The sequence below is a fragment of the Schistocerca piceifrons genome, chromosome 6, assembly GCF_021461385.2.
Source record: "Schistocerca piceifrons isolate TAMUIC-IGC-003096 chromosome 6, iqSchPice1.1, whole genome shotgun sequence".
NCBI classification, from domain to species: Eukaryota; Metazoa; Arthropoda; class Insecta; order Orthoptera; family Acrididae; genus Schistocerca; species Schistocerca piceifrons.
In genome coordinates, this window is record NC_060143.1 from 393178739 (window position 1) to 393203460 (window position 24722).

At 41.3% G+C, this 24722-nt stretch overlaps 1 protein-coding gene across 2 annotated transcripts in view; it reads left to right on the forward strand.

Moving 5' to 3' along the window:
- Window positions 1-24722, forward strand: part of LOC124802424 — a 161113-nt gene that overhangs the window by 65890 nt on the left and 70501 nt on the right. Inside the window, exon 1 of one of the 2 annotated variants that reach the window (XM_047263193.1) lies at window positions 4916-5321. The exons of the other annotated variant lie outside the window; for it this stretch is intronic. Coding sequence (XP_047119149.1) covers window positions 4929-5321 — 393 coding nt within the window. The 5' untranslated portion in view covers window positions 4916-4928. Of the gene's footprint in view, window positions 1-4915; window positions 5322-24722 lie in introns of those variants that run through there. 2 annotated transcript variants of the gene reach the window in all.

A 24722-nucleotide genomic window follows, 5' to 3' on the forward strand; every position in this document is an offset into this window, starting at 1 on the left:
CATTCCCTCTGTCACTGACAGTGTAATTTCAGTTGCTTTGCAACACCAGGGATATCTACTTCTAAATTATGTTTGCAGCTGTTCTCATTTCGAATTCTGGAATATTTACTTCGTCTTCTTTGGTGGAGGAATTTCGGAAAATGCATTTACTAACTCAACTTTAGTGGCACTGTCATCAGTAACTTACCGTCGCTGTCGCGCAGGAAAGGTACTTACTGAGCCTTTCCGCTGGTTTACTTAACATGGGACCAGTATCTCTTTGGATTTTCTGACATTTCTAGAGCGAGTTTCGTTGTGGAAACTATTAAATGCATCTCGCATTGAAATCCGCACCAAACTTCGAGCCCCAGTAAAATTTCACCAATCTTGGAGATTTTGCGTTCGTCTAAATTATACGTGCCTTTTGCGGTGCTCCTGCAACAGCTTTCTGTCGTGTTTTGTGTACCATGGGGGATCAGTTCCGTCTCTTATTAATTTATTTGGTATGAATATCTCGAGTGCTGTTGATACTATTTCTTTGAACTTAAGCCACATATGGTCTCCATTTACATAGTTTGGAAGGATTGGAGACTATCTCTTAGAAAGACGTCACCTGAATTTTTAGCTGATTTTATAAATAGATATATTTCGCGTTTAGTTTTGGTGAATTTCTTTGTTACAGAAGTGAGCCTCTCAACGACTGCGTGTTCACTAATCCCTGTATCCGTCGTGATGCTCAGGATTATTTGTGGCTAAGAGGTCAAGTGTGTTTTCGTAACCATTTACAATTTGAATGGCCTCGTCAACTAATTGTTAAAAATAATTTTTAAAAAGCATTTAGAACAATTATGGAAGTTGTTTTCTATTTACAATAGGGTATGAAAATGTATTTTTGTCAACATGCGGAAGGTAGATTGATGTAACTGCCAACTATAATTGTATGAGTAGGGTACCTATTTGTGATGAGACTCAAGTTTTCTTTTCTTTGAACTGTTCAGCAACTGTTTTATCTGAGACAGGGGGTCGGTAAAAGGAGCCAGTTATTAACTTATTCCGGTTGTCGAGTATAACCTCTGCCCATACTAAGTCACAGGAACTATTTGCTTCAAAGTCGATTGTGAGCTTACATTATTTTTCCTTAAGTTTTCCTTCTTGTTTCTGTTGTAGCGCACATAATTACAATTACGGCTTTTCCCTCCAGAACCTAAGATGCTTTCTCTGTGACCCTGTAAATACCAGAGCTAAACAATGTAGAACAACAACGTACGTTACAAGCGTAGCATTCTGTATTACTTCATTTCCTTATTTCTAACATTTTAAAATTGTAAGTCGACTTTAGATGACATGTCAATCATAGATGTTCTTATCTCTATTTAGTGAACATGTTTTCAGTTGTTTTGAACATTGTCCCGCTACACTTTATTAACTAATGTTTTTACAGAGTAAATTAATATGGAGTATGTCGTTCTTCTTTTCAAACATTCACAAACCCATTTATTCTTTCCCTATTGTCTTTTGGGTATGCAGTTGTAGTAATTAAAGTAGGCACAAATGCAGTGATAAAAAAGAAATGATTAGCGTACATTTGCATTCTCGTTTCATCGTTCCTTTCTTGTTGCTCCCATGCCGATGGACTGTTTCTATCGCAATCAGTAAGCGTGAAAGGGAGCTACCGTACAGACAGAGGAATGTATACTTGGCAGAACTAATTACATACTGACATAATAGTCGGTATTGCTTTCGTCTCCCAAAAGTTATAAATATTTCGATTTCGGAAAAGAAGCTCTGTATTTGGCTAAGATGTCGAAGAAGAAGATCAGTTACGTACTGGTTGTATCGAGTAAGATGTGGAGACGGCGTTTTGAAAGCGGACAGAGGTAGTTCGGGGAAGGGCGTCCCTTACCTGAGGGATCGCTACCTGGCGAAGGGGCAAGTGTGGCAAATGTCCGGCGTGGCAAATGTCCGGCATTCGTTACTCAGAGATGATGAAGCTTGCCCAGGATAGAGTAGCATGGAGAGCTGCAGCCAACCAGTCTCTGGACTGAAGACCACAACAACAACAATTGCGTAAGTGTTGCTGGTGAAAGATTTCGTGCCAGAAATGACTTCTCGATTGTGTCCTATAACTGTTTGTGTTGGGCGATCTGAGTGACCAAGTCATTCGCTCGAATTGTCCAGAATGTTCTTCAAACAAATCCCTAACAACTTTGACCCAATGACATGACATATTCTCATCCATAAAAATTCCATCGTTGAAAGGCTACAAATCGTCTCCAAGCAACTGGGCATAACCATTGCCGCTCAGTGATCAGTTCAGTTGGACCAGAGGACCCAGTCCATTCCATGTTACATTCGTTGTACGTCTCACTTTGATTTCTGTGGCTATTGCGTGCAGTGTTGATCGTCCGTTCGTTACCACTGACAACTCTACGCAGATGCTGCTGCTCTCGCTTGTTAACTGTTGGCCGTCGGCCACTGCGTTGTCCATGGTTAGATGCAATGCATGGAACATGATATTCTCGCCACACTCTTGACACTGCGGATCTCTGAATATTGAATTCCACAACGATTTCCGAAATGGAATGTCCCATGCGTCTAGCCCAACTATTAATCCGCGTTCAGAGCCTGTTAATTCCAGTCTTGCGGCCATAATCATGGTGGAAACCTATTTACATGAGTCATCTGAGTACAAATGACAGCTTCACCAAAGCAACGCTCTTTTATACCTTGTTACGCATTACTACCTGCATCTGTATATGTGCATATCGATATCCCTTGAATTTTTGTCACTTCCGTGTATGTAACAGCATCATCCGCGGAAAGTCCCATGGAGCTTCCATGTTATCCAGTAGGTCACTTATGATTTCAGAAAATATAGTTCCAAAGCGAAGAAGTCGTTCCCTATTACCACGTAGTCTGTACGGTCCATACCAAATAAAACTGGGGAGGGGGAGAGAGAGAGATACTGAACGTTGTTGTTGTTGTGGTCTTCAGTCCTGAGACTGGTCTGATGCAGCTCTCCATGCTACTCTATCCTGTGCAAGCTATACTGAACGTATCGTATTAAAAAAAAAAAAAAAAAAAAAAAAATTGTGCGACACAAATGGTTTGTTTGACTCACAGCTGAGCGTCGGGTAGATTATGAAAAACGTGAACTATCTGACACCTGAACATGGACGACAGTTATCTCGCGCATATGTGAGTCGATCGGAAAGAAACCAACGAGCGTCAGCGAACGACCATTTTCTCTGGTGTAAACGGCACGCGAGCATGAGCAAACAGCATTCCGACGTAAAAGAGGAAGATTTGGGTTCAACGTCCCGTCGACGTCGAGAACAGAGACGATCTTCGGTCATGTTCGATACGCTTTCGCTGGAGCTCGCTCATGAACCGCCAGTTGATCTTTCAACGAACCACCAAATTAAGTTCGTGTGGTTTCCGTTTCGGTGTTCGCCTCCAGCACAGAAAACAAAATATTCGTCTGCTAATTTGCGCGGACTACTTTGTTATTGAAGCGAGTTGCGTGATCGGATTGTTCAGACAAGGATGTAATGTTGCCAACAGAAGAATGTAGATATCACAGGCGCTTTCTGCGATGCAAGAAATTCACATTACAAAACATCAAACAAAAACAAACGTGAAGTAAGCGTAAAGTGCCAACCGACATACTACGTGCAAGGTTTTGGAATGATGTTGAGGAACAGTGAAATTGTTTCTCAGTGAAAGCGTTTCATGCTTGGGTAAAAATTCAGACACTTATTAATCTATTTTTATTTTCACACTCGTCGTCAAAAACAGCACAGAATGCAGAATAATCCTATCTGTAGCCTGTCAGTTTTGCAGCACAGCCATAATTAATTTTGTAGCAGAATCCACGGCTGTGGTTGTATCGAGTGATTGCTATGTGCCGATTATTAGCACCAAAAAACAAACAATAAGGCAGCGTTTGTGGGGTTGGCCTGTAATGTTCGTTGTCTCGTATTCTCTTCCGTTCGATCTGGTGTAAACGCTTCTTCACATGTGCGAGCGCGTGGTAATTCAAAACTGGCGAAATGTCTACCATTCTCTACGGCGTAAAGGAAGATCGATATGTCAAGTATACCACACTCTTCGTTAGAGGTTTGCAAAATGTGGATGCGGACGTAAATACATTATAGTCTCTCACGTCTAGCAAGAGGCGTTAATGAATCATAGGCTGAAGCTGTAGAGAAAGGGAAGTTGTGGAAGCAGAAAATTCCGTCGATATCTATCCGTTAGGGTATACAGCAAAGTAATAATAACAACTTTTCTGTTATCTGCATATACTCAGTTTTTTTTTTTAAATTTAATCAGTAGACGCTTCATTATTTGTATTGGATCAAACAGCGCCATTAATACAACACCAATGATTCCTTTTTAACCGTAAATAAGAACTACCTCTGTTTTTCAGTGTTGAAATGCACATCTACCGTGTCCCATACAGTGCTCCCACGAAGTATGGGAAATTCTGTTTTTACAAATAATCAGTGGTTTGATCCTTCCTCTAGTGTTTTGAAATTATGAATTGGCGCACAGTTTTTTTTTTTTAATTCTATGGAGCAGTATGCTGTGGTTACTTGGGTTTGAAACTGTTGAACAACCTTAAATGTATCTGTTGGCTGCGTATTAAGTAATTTTAAGGACACGAAAATGAAAGAGGACGAAGTCTGTCCCTTACGGATGAGAATTAGAATCTTTCGGACGAAAATAAGAAACGAAAAAAATTGCCAAAGCAATCACGCCACCAACTTTTAAAGAACTCGACGGACGAAAAGCATCGCCTCACTCGGGCTGTTTCCCTCTCGCTGTTCACTGTCAATACACAGCGCACGCAAGGTTAGAACGTGACGCATGCGCTGTTGCCGAGTTGCACCGAGTTGAATGCGCCGCTTTGCAGTGACGCACGGGCCAGCGCACGTGAATACACGTCCATGCCTCTATCAGCTTGGCGTTCGCTCCACGACATGTCTGTGGAGGGAACTTTGCGTTTCATAGAGTCATACCATCGAAAGAATGTTTTGTGGGACGTTAATAATAAGTATTACAATAACAGGCAAGTGAGGATTAACGCTTTGAGTGAGTTAGGGAACGAATTTAATTTGAGTATTTCGGCTGTGAAAAATAAAATTAAAAGCCTCCGCTCTTATTTTGCCAAGACGCACCAGAAAGTGATGAAAAAGAAGAGTTCGGGAGAAGAAGAGTCGGCATGGTTCGGTTACAAGCCATTGCTGTTCATTTTGGATGGTGTAGGTACAAAACAAACCAGTGACTCTGACGAGGAGGACACGACCGTGGAGACGGACATCTTCAGCGATACATTCGAAGTAAGTACCTCTCAGAATACTGACGTAATTTATTTTCGCTATTACTAGTGACACCACACATCTTGTTCAACGCCTCTTCAAAACAGTTATAAAGACGAAGTAAAAAAATCAAAAAGAATCTCTCAGTCTCTCACAGTAGAACGACAAACAGAGACGGCGCAGTGTCTTGCATCAGAAATGTATAGATATCATGTTAGTTAGTCTGGTGATTCATCTCGACGATATAAACCTGTTGAGAACAACGATGGCTGCGGAACAACGTAGAGAAGCTAGGTACTTGGTTTGTGCTGTAGTCGGTAGATGGCATCACAATGTTGTGCCAGTATAGGCTAGGCACGACACTGCAAGTCTGTAGCGTATAAAACGGCGGTGCTTATGACAGTGTGATCACATTATTTTAAAATTTCAAAGGCTGTGCTGTTCAGTCGAAAATCTGATGCATGTGCAGGTATTTCATAAAGAATTCCGGTGAGGGCAGCGTTGAAAGTGTCTCAGTAGAGGAGTTGCAAAAAGATACTGGGTTATTTTCCCCGTAGAGGTCGTTCCGTCCCTCATAATGGTTGAGTTTGCCCACATTTGCATCTACATACATGCCCTGCAAACCACTGTGAAGTGCAGGGCAGAGGATAGTTAGCGTCGTACATTTCCGAGTCTCTTCCAGTTCAACCGCATATGGTACGCTGGTTTTTTTTATCAAAAATCTCGGAATATTCTTGACAGAGTTACTTCGAATTTTTACGGGATACCGCAATAAACGTTCGAATGGATATGGGCAACATTGTTTTTAATATGCGTATCGTTAATCTATCACTAAAGAAGTTAACTTAGTTAAACGTTAAAGCGTTTTTTACTGGAGATTTATCGGAAGTTAACCGTTAACTCGTGATAGTAAACTTTATGTCATTTAGTGTTAAAATTAATTAGTTATCAATGTTAAATGAAGGTACAATCAAAATACTGGAGTATCAGATGTATCCGACATAAGGTGCACATTTCCCTTCATGAACAACACCATGTTAAAGTTTTTGTGCAAGAGCATGGCTCGTTTATAAGACAAAATGTCGTTGCCACGAAGAAAGTCGTTCAACTGCAGCATTCGAGGTTTATGGGGGTATTCTCTGTAATTATTAAATCGGTTCCCCTAGAAATATTGCAACACGGAATGAGTCTTTTGATTTCAAATCGAACCATTATTTTGACTAGACTTTGGACTTTATTTTTTACGGATGTGTTACTATCACGCTTCTCTTTAGATTGAGTGACAGGGGTAAAAAATCTTCCTCTTAGTTGTTGCTGCTTCCGCCACCGCCGCTTGCAGTATCTCTTCTGTCCTGTGAACTATCGGTGGCTTCGTGCCTCAAAGAAGCCTTTTGTACAACTTTTCCCATTTGTTTTCTTACTACTTCCACTCGACTGTGGCCATACTTTTCCAGCTACATCAACGGGAAGTTGGATGAAAAGCCATAGCAAATTAGCGTTGTTCATCGTCTGGTAGAGGTCTAAACCTTTTATCCATGTCACTGAATAAAGCCTTGGCTGAAGCTGTACAATCCACAATATCCCTAGCCTTCATATTCTCCAATTTAAATACAGTTGCTACAGTTGTTGGCAACTTGTACTTCTCCTTGAATCTCATCAAGGACTCCAGCGACCGGTGCCAAAACCTGCAAACTAGTAATCATTTTACAGAATTCATAGATAAAAAAGATATAGATTTATTTTATTAACTTTACTTTCACATACTCCTTCATTATGGTCACATCTTGATCACTGAAAGTTTGAATGTTTAGCTGAGTGTTAACTGCATGAAGAGCAGGTCCTTCTAATATTGCGTTAAGAACAACGATAGCGTCATAAGTAGAGTTCCACCTATTTGTACTTTGAAGTACCGCGCTCCTGCCTGATTCATTGTGAATATTATCTGCCGCCACCGTACTTCGTGATTGCTGATGGCAAAGAGCACTTTCTCTGGCCATAGCACTTCCTTAGGGAGTTTTAAAACCAGTTATTTGTAGAGCAACATTTGCATCTTTGCTTGCGATGTAGTTAAATGTATGTGCAGCTCACATAGAGTGAAATGGTGAATTATTAAAGTTTTCCCGTGTATTGTCATCGCCTACTCTTCGCGGGCAACGGTCAGGTATGGAAAGTAGATTTTCTAGTGAAAATAAATTCTAACTCGTAATCTGCAGGGGTCGGATTTAAAGGGTTGGCAATAGAATCATCAGTCCATATTGTGTGACGGCAGGTCTGGTAGTGTGTCGATCTCAGTACTACGTTGCGCAAATGCCTTCTCAAAGCTACTGCCATTTTCGGTGGTAATTCTACATGAAAAAATAAGATTCAGTTAAATTTTAGGTTTAATGATAATAACGAGAGAAAATCAGTAAAGTCCTTTTTTTAGTTTCTTAGAACTCTCCAGCGACATAAACATACCTCAAAATGAAGAAGTACATATACAGTGCTGTATTACCTCATTTGCTTTGCACCATAAATTAAGAAAGTAATCGTCTTCTACGATGTATTTTAGGAAACTGATAGCAGAAGATATTCTTTTACGGACATCAGTCATATTTTTGTACATCTTTGGAAAAGTTCGAAACAAATGCATTTAACGTATTTTTTTATAAAATGGGAAAATTCAAATAACTTAATTTTTATATGTATTACTATATTAATTTTCAAATTTCTGTATATTATTTAACATAACGAAGTGAATGAAATTATTGGTCTTCTTAAATAACCCGTTTATTTTATATATGTGTGAAACTCACATTTGGATATCAATCATGCCTGTGTCAGTAGAACATATGAATGCCGACCTTTTAGTCGTATGCACGCCAACACTACACGCATTCTGGCTGTGTAGGGATCTAACCAGTGAAAAGATATGGCCAAATAACTTGTTGTGAAGTGGCCAGCTGTCAGCCATAGTTCCCAACCAATCGATTTTGCAAAGTACACCGAAATAATTTGAGACTCATTAAATCACCTCGTTATCGCGGGGACTGTAAAAGGACTGGAGACGCAGGGATAAATCAAATATTATTACGCTTTACAACCCGCAGAACAATCGCGACAAAATAGAAAATTATTTAATTTTACACCTTCAACGTGTCATGTAATAACTAGACTGTTAAAATGATTTACGTCTGGACATTATGATTTATACTGAAGAGTCAAAAGTACGGGATATCACCTAATATGGTGTCTGACCTTTTGCCTAGCAGAGTGCAGCAAAAGTCTCCTGCAGAAATACTGTCATGTTGCCCGTATAGCCGTCCATGACTGCGTAAGTGTTGCCGGTGCAGAATTTTGTGCATAAACTGACCTTTCGATTATGTCCCACAAATGTTCAAAGGGATTCATCTCGGTCACTCAGGGTGGCCAAATTATTCGCTCGAATTGTCCAGAATTCTCTTCAGATCAGTTGGGAGCAATTGTGGCCCGGTGATATGGCGCGTTGTCATCCATATAAATTCCATCGTTGTTTGGGAACATGAAGTCCATTAATGGCTGCAAAATGGTCTCCAAGGAGCCGAACATAATTGCCAGTCAATGATCGGTTCAGATGAACCAAAGGACCCAGTCCATACCATGTAAACACAGCGCACACCATTATGGAGCCACCACCAGTTTGCACAGTGCCTTGTTCACAACTTGGGTCCATGGTACGTGGGGTCTGCGCAGCACCCGAACCCCTACAATCAGGTCTTATCAATGAAATCGGGACTCATCTGACCAGGCCACGGTCTTCCAGTCGTCTAGGGTCTACATCTACATCTACATCCATACTCCGCAAGCCACCTGACGGTGTGTGGCGGAGGGTACTTTGAATACCTCTATCGGTTCTCCCTTCTATTCCAGTCTTGAATTGTTCGTGGAAAAAAAGATTGCCGGTATGCCTCTGTGTGGGCTCCAATCTCTCTGATTTTATCCTCATGGTCCCTTCGCAAGGTATATGTAGGAGGGAGCAATATACTGCTTGACTCCTCGGTGAAGGTATGTTCTCGAAACTTCAACAGAAGCCGGTATCGAGCTACTGAGCGTCTCTCCTGTAGAGTCTTCCACTGGAGTTTATCTATCATCTCCGTAACGCTTTTGCGATTACTAAATGATCCTGTAACGAAGCGCGCTGCTCTCCGTTGGACCTTCTCTATCTCTTCTATCAACCCTATCTGGTACGGATCCCACACTGGTGAGCAATATTCAAGCAGTGGGCGAACAAGTGTACTGTAACCTACTTCCTTTGTTTTCGGATTGCATTTACTTAGGATTCTTCCGATGAATCTCAGTCTGGCATCTGCTTTACCAACGATCAACTTTATATGATCATTTTAAATCACTCCTAATGCCTACTCCCAGATAATTTATGGAATTAACTGTTTCCAGTTGCTGACCTGCTATATTGTAGCTAAATGATAAAGGATCTTTCTTTCTATGTATTCGCAGCACATTACACTTGTCTACATTGAGATTCAATTGCCATTCCCTGCACCATGCGTCAATTCGTTGCAGATCCTCCTGCATTTCGGTACAATTTTCCATTGTTACAACCTCTCGATATACCACAGCGTCATCCACAAAAAGCCTCAGTGAACTTCCGATGTTATCCACAAGGTCATTTATGTATATTGTGGATAGCAACGGTCCTACGACACTCCCCTGCGACAACCTGAAATCACACTTACCTCGGAAGACTTCTCTCCATTGAGAATGACATGCTGCGTTCTGTTATCTAGGAACTCTTCAATCCAATCACACAATTGGTCTGATATTCCATATACTCTTACTCTGTTCATTAAACGACTGTGGGGAACCGTATCGAACGCCTTGCGGAAGTCAAGAAACACGGCATCCACCTGGGAACCCGTGTCTATGGCGCTCTGAGTCTCGTGGACGAATAGCGCGAGCTGGGTTTCACACGATCGTCGTTTTCGAAACCCATGCTGATTCCTACAAAAAAAAAAAAAAAAATGGCTCTGAGCACTATGGGACTTAACATCTGAGGTCATCAGTCCCCTACACTTAGAACTACTTAAACCTAACTAACCTAAGGACATCACACACATCCATGCCCGAGGCAGGACTCGAACCTGCGACCGTAGCGGTCGCGCGGTTCCAGACCGAAGCGCCTAGAACCGCTCGGCCACTCCGGCCGGCTGATTCCTACAGAGTAGATTTCTAGTCTCCAGAAAAGTCATTATATTCGAACATAATACGTGTTCCAAAATTCCACAACTGATCGACGTTAGAGATATAGGTCTATAGTTCTGCACATCTCCAACCCATATGGTCAGGAGCCCAAGAGAGACGCTGCAGGCGATGTCGCGTTGTTACGCTACGGTCGCAGTAGCTCCGATACCGGAGGATTCTGCATACGACCGACATCGGCCGGAGACGGCCGATCTTTTCAAATCTGTACACCACTACGTGCGCGGTCACACTACAGCCGATCTTATCTCCCGAATGTACAGACTTCGGACGACAATCGGTGAAATTCAGATCGGTTTGTTTTCTTCGGTCAAATCGCCTGACGTTCTCGCACACGAAATATGGAGCGTGAGAAACTGATAAGTTTAGTCCAGGAAAGAGTAATTTCTTGGCACTCTGAGAATGAAAATATCATAATAGGGATATAGTTCGGAATCTATGGACCGAGATCGCAGTTTTATTCGAAACCTCAAGAAAGTAAAATATTGGAAATTTTAGGCATACATTATAACCTCAAAAGTTAATTTGTTCAAGTGGAAAGGGTGGCGTATCTTATATGTTTATAGCTAATGTACTAGATCTTTTTTGTGGTAGGTTGTCATTAGTTGTCTACAAATTATTATTACTACTGCTTACTGGCGTTTCATGCCAGTGGTGTAGTGATTCTGTTAATAAAAAGTGGTATGGAGATGTGATGTACGGTATGTATTTCCACTTTTAAGTGCTTAAGGTTTTCAGAGTATCTTTTTTAGATTAGATTAGTTTTACGTTCCATAGATCTGTGCTGAGGAGATCCTCGTGGATGTGGAACAAGTAAATATTTTTTTAAGCTGAAATAACAATGCTAATAGTATGAATATATACAACACATCATTTGTTTCTATTAAAAAAATCGTCAATGGAGTAGAAGGAGTTGGCTACTAGTAAGTCTTTCAGGCTCCTTTTAAACTGATCTTTATTTGTAACTAAATTTTTTATGTTTGCTGGCAAATTATTGAAGATGTGTGTTCCTGAGTAGTGGACCCCTTTTTAAACTAAAGTAAGTGCTTTTAAGTCCTTGTGCAGATCATTTTTGTTCCTGGTATTCTATATATGAACTGAGCTGTTTGTTGGAAAAAGAGATATATTATTTAGGACAAAGTTCAGTAAGGAGTAAATATACTGAGAGGCAGTAGTTAGTATACCCAGTTCTTTGAAGGGGTTGCTATAGGACGTCCGTGAATTTACTCCACAAATAATACGTATTACACGCTTTTGGACTCTGAAAACTTTTATTCGACTTGAAGAGTTACCCCAAAATGTTATACCATATGACATTATGGAATGAAAGTAGGCAAAGTATGCAAGCTTTTTCATTTTTATGTCACCTATATCTACTAACACTCGAATTGCAAATACAGATTTGTTAAGGCGTTTCTGCAGTTCTGTGGTGTGCTCCTCCCAACTGAAATTATTATCAAGTTGTAATCCCAGGAATTTAAGACTGTCAACCTCTTTATCTGCTCATCTTCATACTTTATGCATATGCTAGGTGGAAACCTCTTACAGGTTCTGAATTGCATATAATGAGTCTTTTCGAAGCTTAATGTCAGTGGATTGGCTTTAAACCATTTATTAATATCCATGAAAATGTTATGCAACACTTTACGCTTGTCTTTCACTCTTGTGCTAAATGACAATCATTGAAGGTTAATTGACGCATGTCTGTGTAACTGTAAATCAATACAGCGAAACAGAGAGTTTATAACTTGCTTTTCAAGGTCATAAAAAAAATGTTCAAATGTGTGTGAAATCTTATGGGACTTAACTGCCAAGGTCATTAGTCCCTAAGCTTACACACTACTTAACCTAAAATAACCTAAGGACAAACACACACACCCATGCCCGAGGGAGGACTCGAACCTCCGCCGGGACCAGCCGCACAGTCCATGACTGCAGCGCCTAAGACCGCTCGGCTAATCCCGCGCGGTTCAAGGTCATCACGAATTATCTCGAATATGTAACAGAATTTTTCTCCCGTCATTTCATATATTTGTAAAATTTGTCTGGTTCTTCCGATAACTGGGGACAGTGTGTATAGTACTCGTCAAATTCTTTACGAAACTGGAAAGCTCATCCGCATGCATTCGGCGTCTCTTTAATAGCAGAATCTGCCATGCAGTACTCGTATCGAAGCACAGAGGCGTCGTGGTATCCACCCCACACTAGACGGTAAAAAGCTAACCTGCTTCATACATAGAATAGATTCTAACCTAATCTAAGCTAACCTCCTTGATGCCGACAAAAACCAAACCGACGTATGAGATAGGACCCACTATGACCACGCTGTCGGCCGATGTTATCAGGCGACCTCTGGCGACCGTTGTCGGTGCCACTGTGCAGGCAGCCTTAGCAAAGGCTCTTCCGTCGGTCATCTGCTGCCATAGCCCATTAACGGAAAAATTTAAGCGCACTGACCTACGGATACGTTCGTCGTATGTGCCACACTGATTTCTGTGGTTATTGCTTTTCTGTTAGCATTAACAACTCTAGGCAAATGCTGCTGCACTCTCTCGTAAGTGAAAGCCGTCGGCTAGTGTGTTGTCCGTGGTTAGACATAACGCTTGAAATTTGCCGTTCTTGGCACACTCTTGGCGCTGTGAATCTCGAAACATTAGAATTCCCTAACAATTTCCGAAATGCCAGAATGAGATTTCACTCTGCAGCGGAGTGTACGCTGATATGAAACTCTCTCCTGCGCAGGAGAGCTTCTGTAAAGTTTGGAAGGTAGGAGACGAGATACTGGCAGAAGTGAAGCTGTGAGGACGGAGCGTGAGTCATGCTTGGGTAGCTCAGTTGGTAGAGCACTTGCCCGCGAAAGGCAAAGGTCCCGAGTACGAGTCTCGGTCCGGCACACAGTTTTAATCTGCCAGGAAGTTTCAATTTCCGAAATGGATTGCCCCATGCGTCTAGCTCCAGCTACCATTCTGCACACAAAGTCTGTTAATTCGCGTCATGTGGGCATAATCACGTCGGAAACCTTTTCACATGAATCGCCTGAATAGAAATAACAGCTTCGCCAATGCACTGCCCTTTTATACGCCGTGTGCGTGATACTACCCCAGCTGTATTGTGCAGATTTTTGTCACCTCATTGTAAAGGCACAGTACAAGAGAGGCTACACCACCGTTCATAAAAATAAAAGCTAAGATTATCTTTGTCAAAATGATTTTTTAAAGTAAAGACGTACTCTTCAAATACCCGTAGTTACGTTAGTTCGAATTTCAATGAAAAGGTATCAGCCTACTTAATAACTAGTTGTAATCGAATATGCTCATTAACGACCTGTGTGACAAATGTTCTCCTCGAAATGAAACTTTTGCTGGAGTTACAACTTTTTATCAGCTACTCGAAGACTTCGATTCAATGGTATGTAAAGGAATCATGTTTGTAACAAAAAGGTTTACTATGCATTGGTTCACACTAGCTTGAGACACAGGGCTACTGCAGTGACAAAAGATCCTCCCAACTCCTGCTAGCTCCGCTGTCGGTATCTGAATGCTCAAAATTGATGTTTCTTTGTGTCTTTCCTCCACCGGTCCCTGCCTTCACCGTATCTTCAACGTGCACAAACCGCGATTCATGTGCTCTCCTTCTGTCTTGTTTCAAATTAATAAGGCTCGAAGCGCAAATCCTAATTGCTGATTTTTTTCAGGCAAGCACAGTTTACGATCGAGAAGTATTTGTTCTCTCGATCTAGAAACGAAATTAGTGGAATGCCTTAAATGCGGCCATGTATTTTCATTAGTTGCAGAGCACTAGATTTTTAGTATTCTCTATCGTACTCGATCGTTTATATCAATCGCGCGCACCCCGGCGTTGCCACACATCCACATGACTCGATCTTATCGGAATATAATATCCGTACACGGCGCGGCGTCATTTTTCTCATAAATAGTAGGCAACTAATTAACCATTAGCAGACTCAAAAGAAAATTAACAAATGTCAAGGAGCCCACTAATGTTTCTTTCAATTAGCTTAAAAGTTCATCCATTACTCTAAAAGTTGACTTCGTTAATTAGTGATTGTGCCCAGCTACTACATTAAGGCAAGTTGTTAACTTTGTTACAAAAAATCATGAAAAGTTCTTGGCCGATTTACTTTGAACTTTTACACGATACTCTAGTAAATGTTCGGACAGGCATAATGTACATATTTTTAATGTCAAGTCTTTTTTAACGTTGATACCAAAATTCTCCAAAAGTTCTAGACCCACTTACTTCAAATATTTTCACAAAGCACTCATAAACGTTCCGACAGACAACAGCTATGGGGAAACGTTAGAAGAAAATATCTCGAAAAATTCTGGATCTATTTACTTGAAGTTTTTATACGGTACTCAACTAAATATTCATATGAACATAGGCTAACCATAGGTTAACCAACAATGTACAGATTTTCTGTTAGAACAAACTGCAAGAAAGAAAATTGGCTGTGACAATGTACAGTTTAGTCTTCTTTCTTGCGGTCAGATGTAACTACAATAGCGGGGAGCTTAAACCATTAGACAAATTATTTCTTCAATATATATTATTTCTCCTTATATATAATATTAAACAAAAAATGTATACATAGTTATGTGCTATTCTCTTCCTCGCAGTTAGTGTTCACAGTAAACAGGGAAGTTGCATTTATGACTTATCGGCTTACGATTAGAATACTACTACAGGATCTGGATTGTCAGAAACTTTGTAATCGTACTCGTTTGCAGAGTGAAACTATGTGAAATACAGTCAACGAAGCTACTGTTGTCACAGATGCAGCAGCAAGAGAGGTTTCTTATACATCTATGATGCCAACCGATTTATCAGTGCATTTTAAGCGACTTCTATTCCCAATCAAGGATTTGTTGACAATAACAATCAACAAGGCTCAAGATGTGAGAGAGGATGAAGAGGAGATGGAGAGAAAGGGAGGAGAAAATGGATATACAGAGTGTCTGAAACATTTTGTGTCGGTTCGCAACCGATTATATTGAGGTAGGGAGCCAATGGCCGGAAATGCATATTTATTATGTTACGGACAGACACAGCGTACCCGCATAACAACAGTGTAGCTCATAGTAATTGTTCAAAGTGCATAACAACGGCGCATGAAATTCTGCCATACTCTCTCAAATATCCCTGGTTTTTTGTTGTACCAGGAGATAGGCAGCATGGACCCTACCAAGCCGGTCTTCATCCGTTTCTATGGGGTTTCATACACCAGTTTCTTGACGTAACACCAGTCCAGAGGTGGCCATGGGACAAGACCTTCCCTTACAATCCAACGATGAGGATATGTGTTGTCAAGATGCTTGCCGGCATTAACACTGGAGTGAGCTGGTGCACGGTCGTGTTGAAACCACATCCATTCTTAGACAACAAGGGGTACAGTCTCCAAGAACCGTGGCAGCACATCCCGTTGCAACACCAGGTAACGAGAACCAGTCAAACGTGGAGGCAGCAAATAACTATTAGGTAGTGTTGGACAATGCCTGCTCATACATAGACAGAGAATTGTTACTGGTGGCCACCGATGTGAGCTGCATCGAGATTGTCCTACTCCATACATAGCTATTGCGGCTGTTGAAGATACGAGAGCCTGGCGGTTGTCGCTTTGAACAATTGCCACAAGCTACGTTGTTGTTTGGCAGTGTATGCTTTGCATGTCCATTACACAATAAACATGCATTCCGACCATTGCTTCCCTGTATAATCGGTTGTTGACTCACAATCACCTGTTTCGATTTGACCCAAGAGGAGATGGGCAGAGAGTGACGGGAGGAAGAGGTGGAGAGAGAGAGAGAGACAGAGAGAGAGAGAGAGAGAGAGAGAGAGAGAGAGGTAGAGGAAGCGATGGACAGAGGGAGGGTAGAGGAGGTGATGGACAGAGAGAGGGAGGAGAGGGAGACTAGGACGTAAATGTAATTCGCACACATGCTTAGCACTTGCGAATCGTTGCCGGGTTCGCTAGTCTTCTGTGTGAACGAAGATAGAAACCGGGGTATAAACTTTAAATTGAAATCTGTATCTTTTACATGCGTATACATACAATTTTGGAGGACTTTTTACAATTTTGTTTGTGATCAGAGTCGTCATTTCCTTTTCACAAAAGTTCAACGAGCCCCTATATGCACGACGAACATGAAGACGATAGTTAAACTCGCCCCATACTTTTGCGAGCAAGTCACTAATTACTTCATTCGTGCTGTGGCTAAGCCCGTCGCACTTCATCCAAAGCTGATGGATGATGAGATAGATAGACGGAATTTTTCACAAATCCCCACAAAAAAAGAAAAATCCCATACCGTGAGTCACGCGAACCTGGAGGCTAATGGTGCAATGATACTCTCCTTGCGGCAAGTAGTTGAGACAGCTTATCCAAGGCTGCCAGACGCCTTTTATACAGGGTGTTACAAAAAGGTACGGCCAAACTTCCAGGAAACATTCCTCACACACAAATAAAGAAAAGATGTTATGTGGAAATGTGTCCGGAAACGCTTAATTTCCATGTTAGAGCTCATTTTAGTTTCATCAGTATGTACTGTACTTCCTCGATTCACCGCCAGTTGGCCCAATTGAAGGTAGGTAATGTTGACTTCGGTGCTTGTGTTGACATGCGACTCATTGCTCTACAGTAGGCATTGTTGGTGATATCTTGATTGGGCCCCATGTTCTTCCACCTACGCTCAATGGAGCACGTTATCATGGTTTCATACGGGATACTCTACCTGTGCTGCTAGAACATGTGCCTTTACAAGTACGACACAACATGTGGTTCGTGCACGATGGAGCTCCTGCACATTTCAGTCGAAGTGTTCGTACGCTTCTCAACAACAGATTCGGTGACCGATGGATTGGTAGAGGCGGACCAATTCCATGGCCTCCACGCTCTCCTAACCTCAACCCTCTTGACTTTCATTTATGGGGGCATTTGAAAGCTCTTGTCTACGCAACCCCGGTACCAAATGTAGAGACTCTTCGTGCTCGTATTGTGGACGGCTGTGATACAATACGCCATTCTCCAGGGCTGCATCAGCGCATCAGGGGTTCCATGCGACGGACGGTGGATGCATGTATCCTCGCTAACGGAGAACATTTTGAACATTTCCTGTAACAAAGTGTTTGAAGTCACGCTGGTACGTTCTGATGCTGTTTGTTTCCATTCCATGATTAATGTGATTTGAAGAGAAGTAATAAAATGAGCTCTAACATGGAAAGTAAGCGTTTCCGGACACATGTCCACGTAACATATTTTATTTCTTTGTGTGTGAGGAATGTTTCCTAAAAGTTTGGCCGTACCTTTTCGTAACACCCTGTAGAGGTCTCCCGGTAACATCGGCCGACAGCTTGGTCGCAGTGCATCTGATCTTCTGCGTCACTTTTTGGGCGGGATCAAGGGGATTAGGTTAGGTTGGCTCATACCCATTCTGTCTAGGAAGTTAGAATCTATTTTAAGCTCTGTGGGCGGGACTGATGCCATGACGCCTCTGTGCTTGGAGAAGAGTGCTGCATTGCGACTTTAACTTTTAAAAAGACACCGAATGCAAGTGAATGAGCTGTATCCGTCTAGAAAATAACTTGGCGAATACTGTAAGCATTTTTCGCAATTACTGAATAACCAGACAAGTTTTACGAATATACTACGTATCCCAATCAGCACCGATGCTAGGTGTTTTGCCGCCTTAGGCGAGAATTGTGAAATGATGTACCCTCTTTTTTTTTTTTTTTTTTTTTTTTTTTTTTACAACCATCGGTCTCCCCAATACCACCGTCCCCTTTCATCACCACCGACATCACAACAATGCAAATATCGTATTATACTTTTAATCATTAAACTAAGGTGACCATACGTCCTCGTTTCCTGGGGAGAGTTCTCAGTTTTCAAGCTTTGTCCTAAATTCCTTTAACCCTTTGTTTCCTGACATAAGAAAGAATTTACTTTTTAACATTTTCTATGCTGAATTTATGCTATTGTGGTCTCAAATGACGGTAGGAGTTTTTGTAAAATTTTCTTTTCTTTTTTGCAACTTTTTTCTCTCCTGGTACTCAGAAGTACCGTCAGACTCCATGGACAGAATCACAACATGCGCAGAAAAATGGTCCAATTTTTATAACTTGCACTTTATTCCACATAAATATTAAATATTTTTACATTAGAAAATTAATTAACAGAAATATGATATTTCTGAATTTTTTTTAAAAAATTTCGCATAGATTTATTCTAGAGCAACTTCACAATACATAGTAACTTAGCTATACATTTTTGACAGTATATACATATCACATATTTAGTGATACCTCATGAAATTGTAGGAAACAGTTCTTTTTCTCACTGCAGCACAAAAATACTTTACATGTACTACATTGTGAATGTGGTCTCGACTGAATTTTATTTTTCGCACACATTTCACATCGTCCTCTTTTACAACTGAACACTACAAAATGGCTTCCTCGGTTGCCAAGACGTACATCCTTCGGAACAGAAAAGTTATCCTTCCTTCTCTTTGGGAGAGTTATTTCATCTTTACCAGAGTTTCTCTTTTTGAGATTTGGCACTTGCTGTTCATTCATTAGCCCTAGTGCCACAGCACGCCTGAATTCCAGCCGTGGCAGTGCCCCATGCAGATCGCTGAAAATGACGTAAGCATTGACAAAAGCGATTTCTATTGCTCCCCAGAAGAGACGGTGCCACCATTTCCTTGATCGCTTGTCAAGACCATAAGTTGAACGTAATCTGTGTGCATGATCCACACCACCCATGTTTTTATTGTAATCACATACAATAACTGGACATGGTATAGTCATACTAGTTCCATCTTTCTGTTTTCTTGTCACTACGCTCTGTTCATTGCCATGAAAGTTTGACGCAAAATACACTACTTTATTTTCCTTTCATTGAAATACTGTTAGGTCTAAAGATGACTCTCTGTGATTTGATTGAGACATTTTTCTTTAGGTAAATTCCCTGGCAAACCTTTCCTGTTTCTTCTAATCGTTCCACAGGCAAATGTATTTACGGATTTCTGTGTGAGAAAAAGTGGACAGAACAACTAGTGAGAGGTAACGCGTTGTTGCTACAATAAAGTGTTCGCACAACCTGACGGTACTAATAAGTCCGCCTTATATTTTCCACTTTATCTCATTCACTTGTAACGTAATGCTTCAAACTGTTATAAAAAAAACAAAGAAGGTAAGTACGTACAATGGAAAACTCAACGGAAGTTTCAATAAATTGCGAATATATTCAGGCAAAACCATGAAAACAAGCACATACAATCTTCTGTTTTCACAGCAGCGCGCGAAAAACAATTTCAAGCTCTGACCGCCAGAGAGGTCTATGTATTGCACAATAACATCTATGAAACAGTAGAGCAGAGTTACTGTTACGTACCGATAGGCTCTCAGATCACGAAACTGTACTTTTAAGTACCGTCAGGCAACAAAGGGTTAAATCTGATCGGGGACAACAAACGTCCTCAATTTCATATTTTTTGTCCTCAGTTTTTGAAGTTTTTCAGTATATCATAGCGTGTAGGCTTTCACGGCCGGCGTCTTCAGTAATTAAAACTTCCGGGCTAAGAGGCCGTGGTCCAATAGTAGATATACTTCTCCCTGACGTTTCGTTGCCAGCTGCGGGCAACATCATCCGAGGTGAGTGTGCGACTCAGTATAATTGAAATAGGAAGAATGTGCTGAACATTGTAAATTAGAAGTCAGCTGAATGTACCACTGCAGCCAAAATTGGCATCAATTACTTATTTAAGGGATTGGAAGAAAATGGACTAATAAAGGTGTGGAACTATTTTCTGTTGACAGTGAATTTTTCCTTGAATTTAGAAGTTATGCTGCGTTGATGGGAGATATGCCGAGGCGTCAGACAGGATCATCTGGCTAATGTGGTGTTACTTCGTTTCTAGAGTTTTTAGAATGAGGAATGAATCCCATCTTTTTCAGCATCCACTTTACTGCGATTAATTAATAAATGGTCCCTTGCTTGCATTTTCTGTTGAGAGTTCTTCGACTTTTATTAGCTGCCTCGGTGGCGCAGTGGACTAAGCGATTTCCGCTTCGTACTCCGTAGCGGCTGGTTTAGTGGTATGAAGAGGTAATGTGTTTACTTTTGACAAACTAAGTGAAGACTTATTAAGTAACTGTTACGTAAGCTTTTGAAAACTTTCGATGTTTTTTCTTTTTTTCCATTTTTCTCCTCATTTGCTCAATTTTTTCGCTGTTTGATTTAAAATTAATTTTTTCCGTACTTTGCTGCCCCTACAAATTTACCGCCCTACGCGGCCGCCTAGTCTTGGCTAATGGTGGAAACGGCTCCTGGCCCACTTCCGTTAGAAATGATTATGTGAAATTCCAAACTGCAGTGCTATGTCGCTGCGAGTTGCGGCGTTTGATCATTGAAGTTTCAATAACAGCAGTGTGTGCAGCAGTCATCCAGGCTGTGAACTTACGTGTATAGCACTCGTGAAGTAGAGGCAGCCTCGCGTTTTGTATTAAGTTCGGTACTTCAGTCAGTGAATTCTTCGAATTGAACCCGAACATCGAGAGGCAGGTTCTTGGTCGCCCCTCCACGACAGTGACCCAGCCCACTAACCGAGTTCAGTTTGGCAACGGATGAGAGTCCTGGATCACCCGCCGTAATCGCCAGATTTGGCCCCAACCGATTTATGGTTGTTCTTCAAATTGATCTTGTTGTGGATTGGCAAGAGAGCCAACCCACTATGAGAGGAAGCCGAAAGGCACGCGTTTTAGCTCACGCAGGCTGGCGTGAGGTCTGGAACAGGACAAGGAAGTTAGACTTTAGCAAAATAGGACGTAGCTGTTGGAATACTTAACTTTAATCCGTAAATGGTGAACATCGCTCTTGACGGTACATGTTTTACAGCATCAATAGTAACTGGTAATGGTGCTTTGCTAGGTGGTAGCAAATGACGTAGCTGAAGGCTATGCTAACTATCGTCTCGGCAAATGAGAGCGTATGTAGACAGTGAACCATCGCTAGCACAGTCGGCTGTACAACTGGGGCGAGTGCTAGGAAGTCTCTCTAGACCTGCCGTGTGGCGGCGCTCGGTCTGCAATCACTGATAGTGGCGACACGCGGGTCCGACGTATACTAACGGACCGCGGCCGATTTAAAGACTACCACCTAGCAAGTGTGGTGTCTGGCGGTGACACCACAGATCTTGTCAATGAAAGGACACCATTACGATGCAATTAAAGACATGCAAGAAAATTTTACTGCAGTAGTAAATGCAGTTCCGAAAAACTACTACAGTGAATATTTCAAAACACTTTTAAAATGATTTCAGCTGTGTATTGGTCAGGGGGAGACTATTTTGAATAAATACAGTGCTTTCGTGAACATAATCGATGACTTTTTTTTTTATAGCCACAGTCCTAACTGAACTGGGACACACTGTATATATGACATAAAGAGAGAAATGTTCTGTTACATATTCGAGATGATTTGTAGTAACATTGAAAAGCGAGATAAATATCCGTCACGGCTTCAAATAAATTTAGCAAAACAGACATATGTCAGTTAACCTACAATGACTGTCATTCAGCTTGCGTGTGAAAGACAAACATAAATTTTAGAATTAGTTACTCTGAACACTTAAAACACTGAAAAGTGGAAACGCATACATCATATTTGCAAACCACTTCGTGTAACAGAATCATCACCTTACTGTTGTAAGAACCCCAATAAGCAGTAATAATAATTTGTTGGCAGCCAATTCCAGTCTACCGCAATCTAAAAAAGATCTACAGCAACTTCAAGCATAAGATACCCTACCCTACTCACTTGAACAAGTTATTTTTTGAGGTTATAATTTACGCCAAAAATTGCCGGTAAAGATTTTCCTGCCTACTTTTGGTTTCCAATTAAGTCACAATTTCTGTTCATAGATTCAGAGCTATATCCCAATTATGAACGTCGACCGATTTGACAGAAGAAAACAAACTTATTTGAATATCAGACATTATTGTCGGAAGTCTGTACGTTCGGGCGATGAGATCGGCTGCATTGTGACCGCGAACGTATTGGCGTACTGAAAAAGATCGGCTGTCTTCCCAGCGGGCCCACACATTGCCACGGTTGTTTCGACTATGGTGCAGAAGTTTCGCTGCAAGTGCTTACACAGCTTCCATACAGTCCCGATACCGCCCATGTGATATCCATATTTTTGGAGCCTGAATGTACGGAGGGTGAGCGAGGGCTTTAAAGCGAGCCCACACATTGCCAAGGTTTCGACCACACTGCAGAAATTTCGCTTGAAAGCCCTTACACATCCTCCATGTAGTCCCGATCTTTCCTCATGCGATTTCCACATTTTTGGAGCCCCGAAGAAAGACAAAATAATGAACAGCTTGCTTGCTTTTTCCATCTGTCTCGTTTTCAATTGACTGCCCCTTGTCCAACTAGCGCCAAGGTAGACTTTTACTTTCGATGTGTAAGTTACGGTCTACTCGAAGTTGCTATCTTCATCCAGGGCCGTACCGCGGTTAAGGCGGTGTAGCTCCCTGCAAAGTCACAGGCACAGAGGGGACGCAAAATGTGATCAGTCGAAACAAATGCGGTTTGAAAATCAGCCGGGAGAAGTACGCGAGAGCTAAAGTGTACTTACAGTATCGGCAGCTCTTCCACTGTGTACAGATCTTGGCAATTCGTTTCCGTTTGGTTGTAGGCAGTCTGGAGATAGTATGCAGTAGTCAGTGAGAATCGCAGAGGGTGAGACGAATTGATTACTTTTGCTTTCGACGTGCATAGCGCGAGATTGACGATTATTGATATGACTATTATGGATCATAATGTTGGTTTTCGGTTTTTGTACGTATTTCTTGTAATTCATGTTGCTCGGAATATGACGGGGTTTCATGGGATATTGTTTCTTATTCCAGTGCTGAAATTCGGTTGTGAGTTGTCGAAGCCAACGAATGTTACTGGACGAAACTTTGCTGTGGATACGGACTGATCTGTAGCGTAGCCCGAGGTTTAAGTTAGGTTGAAATGTTGCAGTTCGACTGAATTGGTGAAGGCAACGAATGTGAGTGGAGGAAAACTGGCAGTGTTAACGGATTGATCGGTAAAGTAGCCCAGAGATCGTTTCGAAAACTTTATGGTGTATTTTCGAAATGTCCAGATTTCCGAGATTGTGGTTATGCTGGACCTAAGACTCCAGTTAAAATTTTGCGAAATATCCTGTTTTATGTGACAACAGTCTGCACAATATACAGCGTGTAAATTTTAAGTTGACAAACCAGAGTAACTCGAAAAATAAGCTTCACACGAAAAAATGTGTAGAATCCAAAGTTGATTATTTTCAAGGGGGACATCTGCTGGTGCTAAAATTAGCCCGTCACCCCACCAGACCCCTGTGGGTGGTGCGGGAGGCAACTTTAAAGTTTCAAATGGGAACCCCCATTTTTTATTGCAGAATCAGATTCTATGTAAAAAAACTACGTACATTTTGTCTTAAACATTTATATTGATTCTTGGTAGTTGGCGCTGTAATTCAAGAAAATCCATGTACTCATTTTTGCGTGGAAAATGGTTACGAATAAATAATAAATACTTATTTACTTCGTACATTTACATTTGCTAAAACTAAAACTGTCCCTCTCTCCGCAGAGGGTGAGGTTTGAGAGAGAGGAATTAGAGTTTTACAAATGTTGACCCAAATATTATTTTTTTCCGCAGATTCGGATTTGGGCCATCATTTGTAAAACTGTAATTCCTCTCTCTCAAACCCCACCCTACGGGGAGAGAGAGGGAGAGTTGTAGCGAATCAAAATTAACGATGTAAATAAGGAATTGCTATTTATCCGTAACCAGCAAAAATGAGAACATGGATTTTCTTGAATTACAGCGGCAACTACCAAGAACCAAGACAAATGTTTAAGACAAAATGTACACAGTTTTTTAATGTAGAATCTGATTCTGCAATAAAAAAAATGGGGGTTCCCATTTGAAATTTTAAAGTTGCCTCCCGCCCCACCCCCAGGGGGCTGGGGTGGCGAGCTAATTTTAGCACCAGCAGATGTCCCCCTCGAAAAGAATCAGCTTTGCATTCTACACATTTTTTCCGTGCGAAGCTTATTTTGCGAGTTATTCTGGTTTGTCAACTTAAAATTTACACCATGTATTCCGTT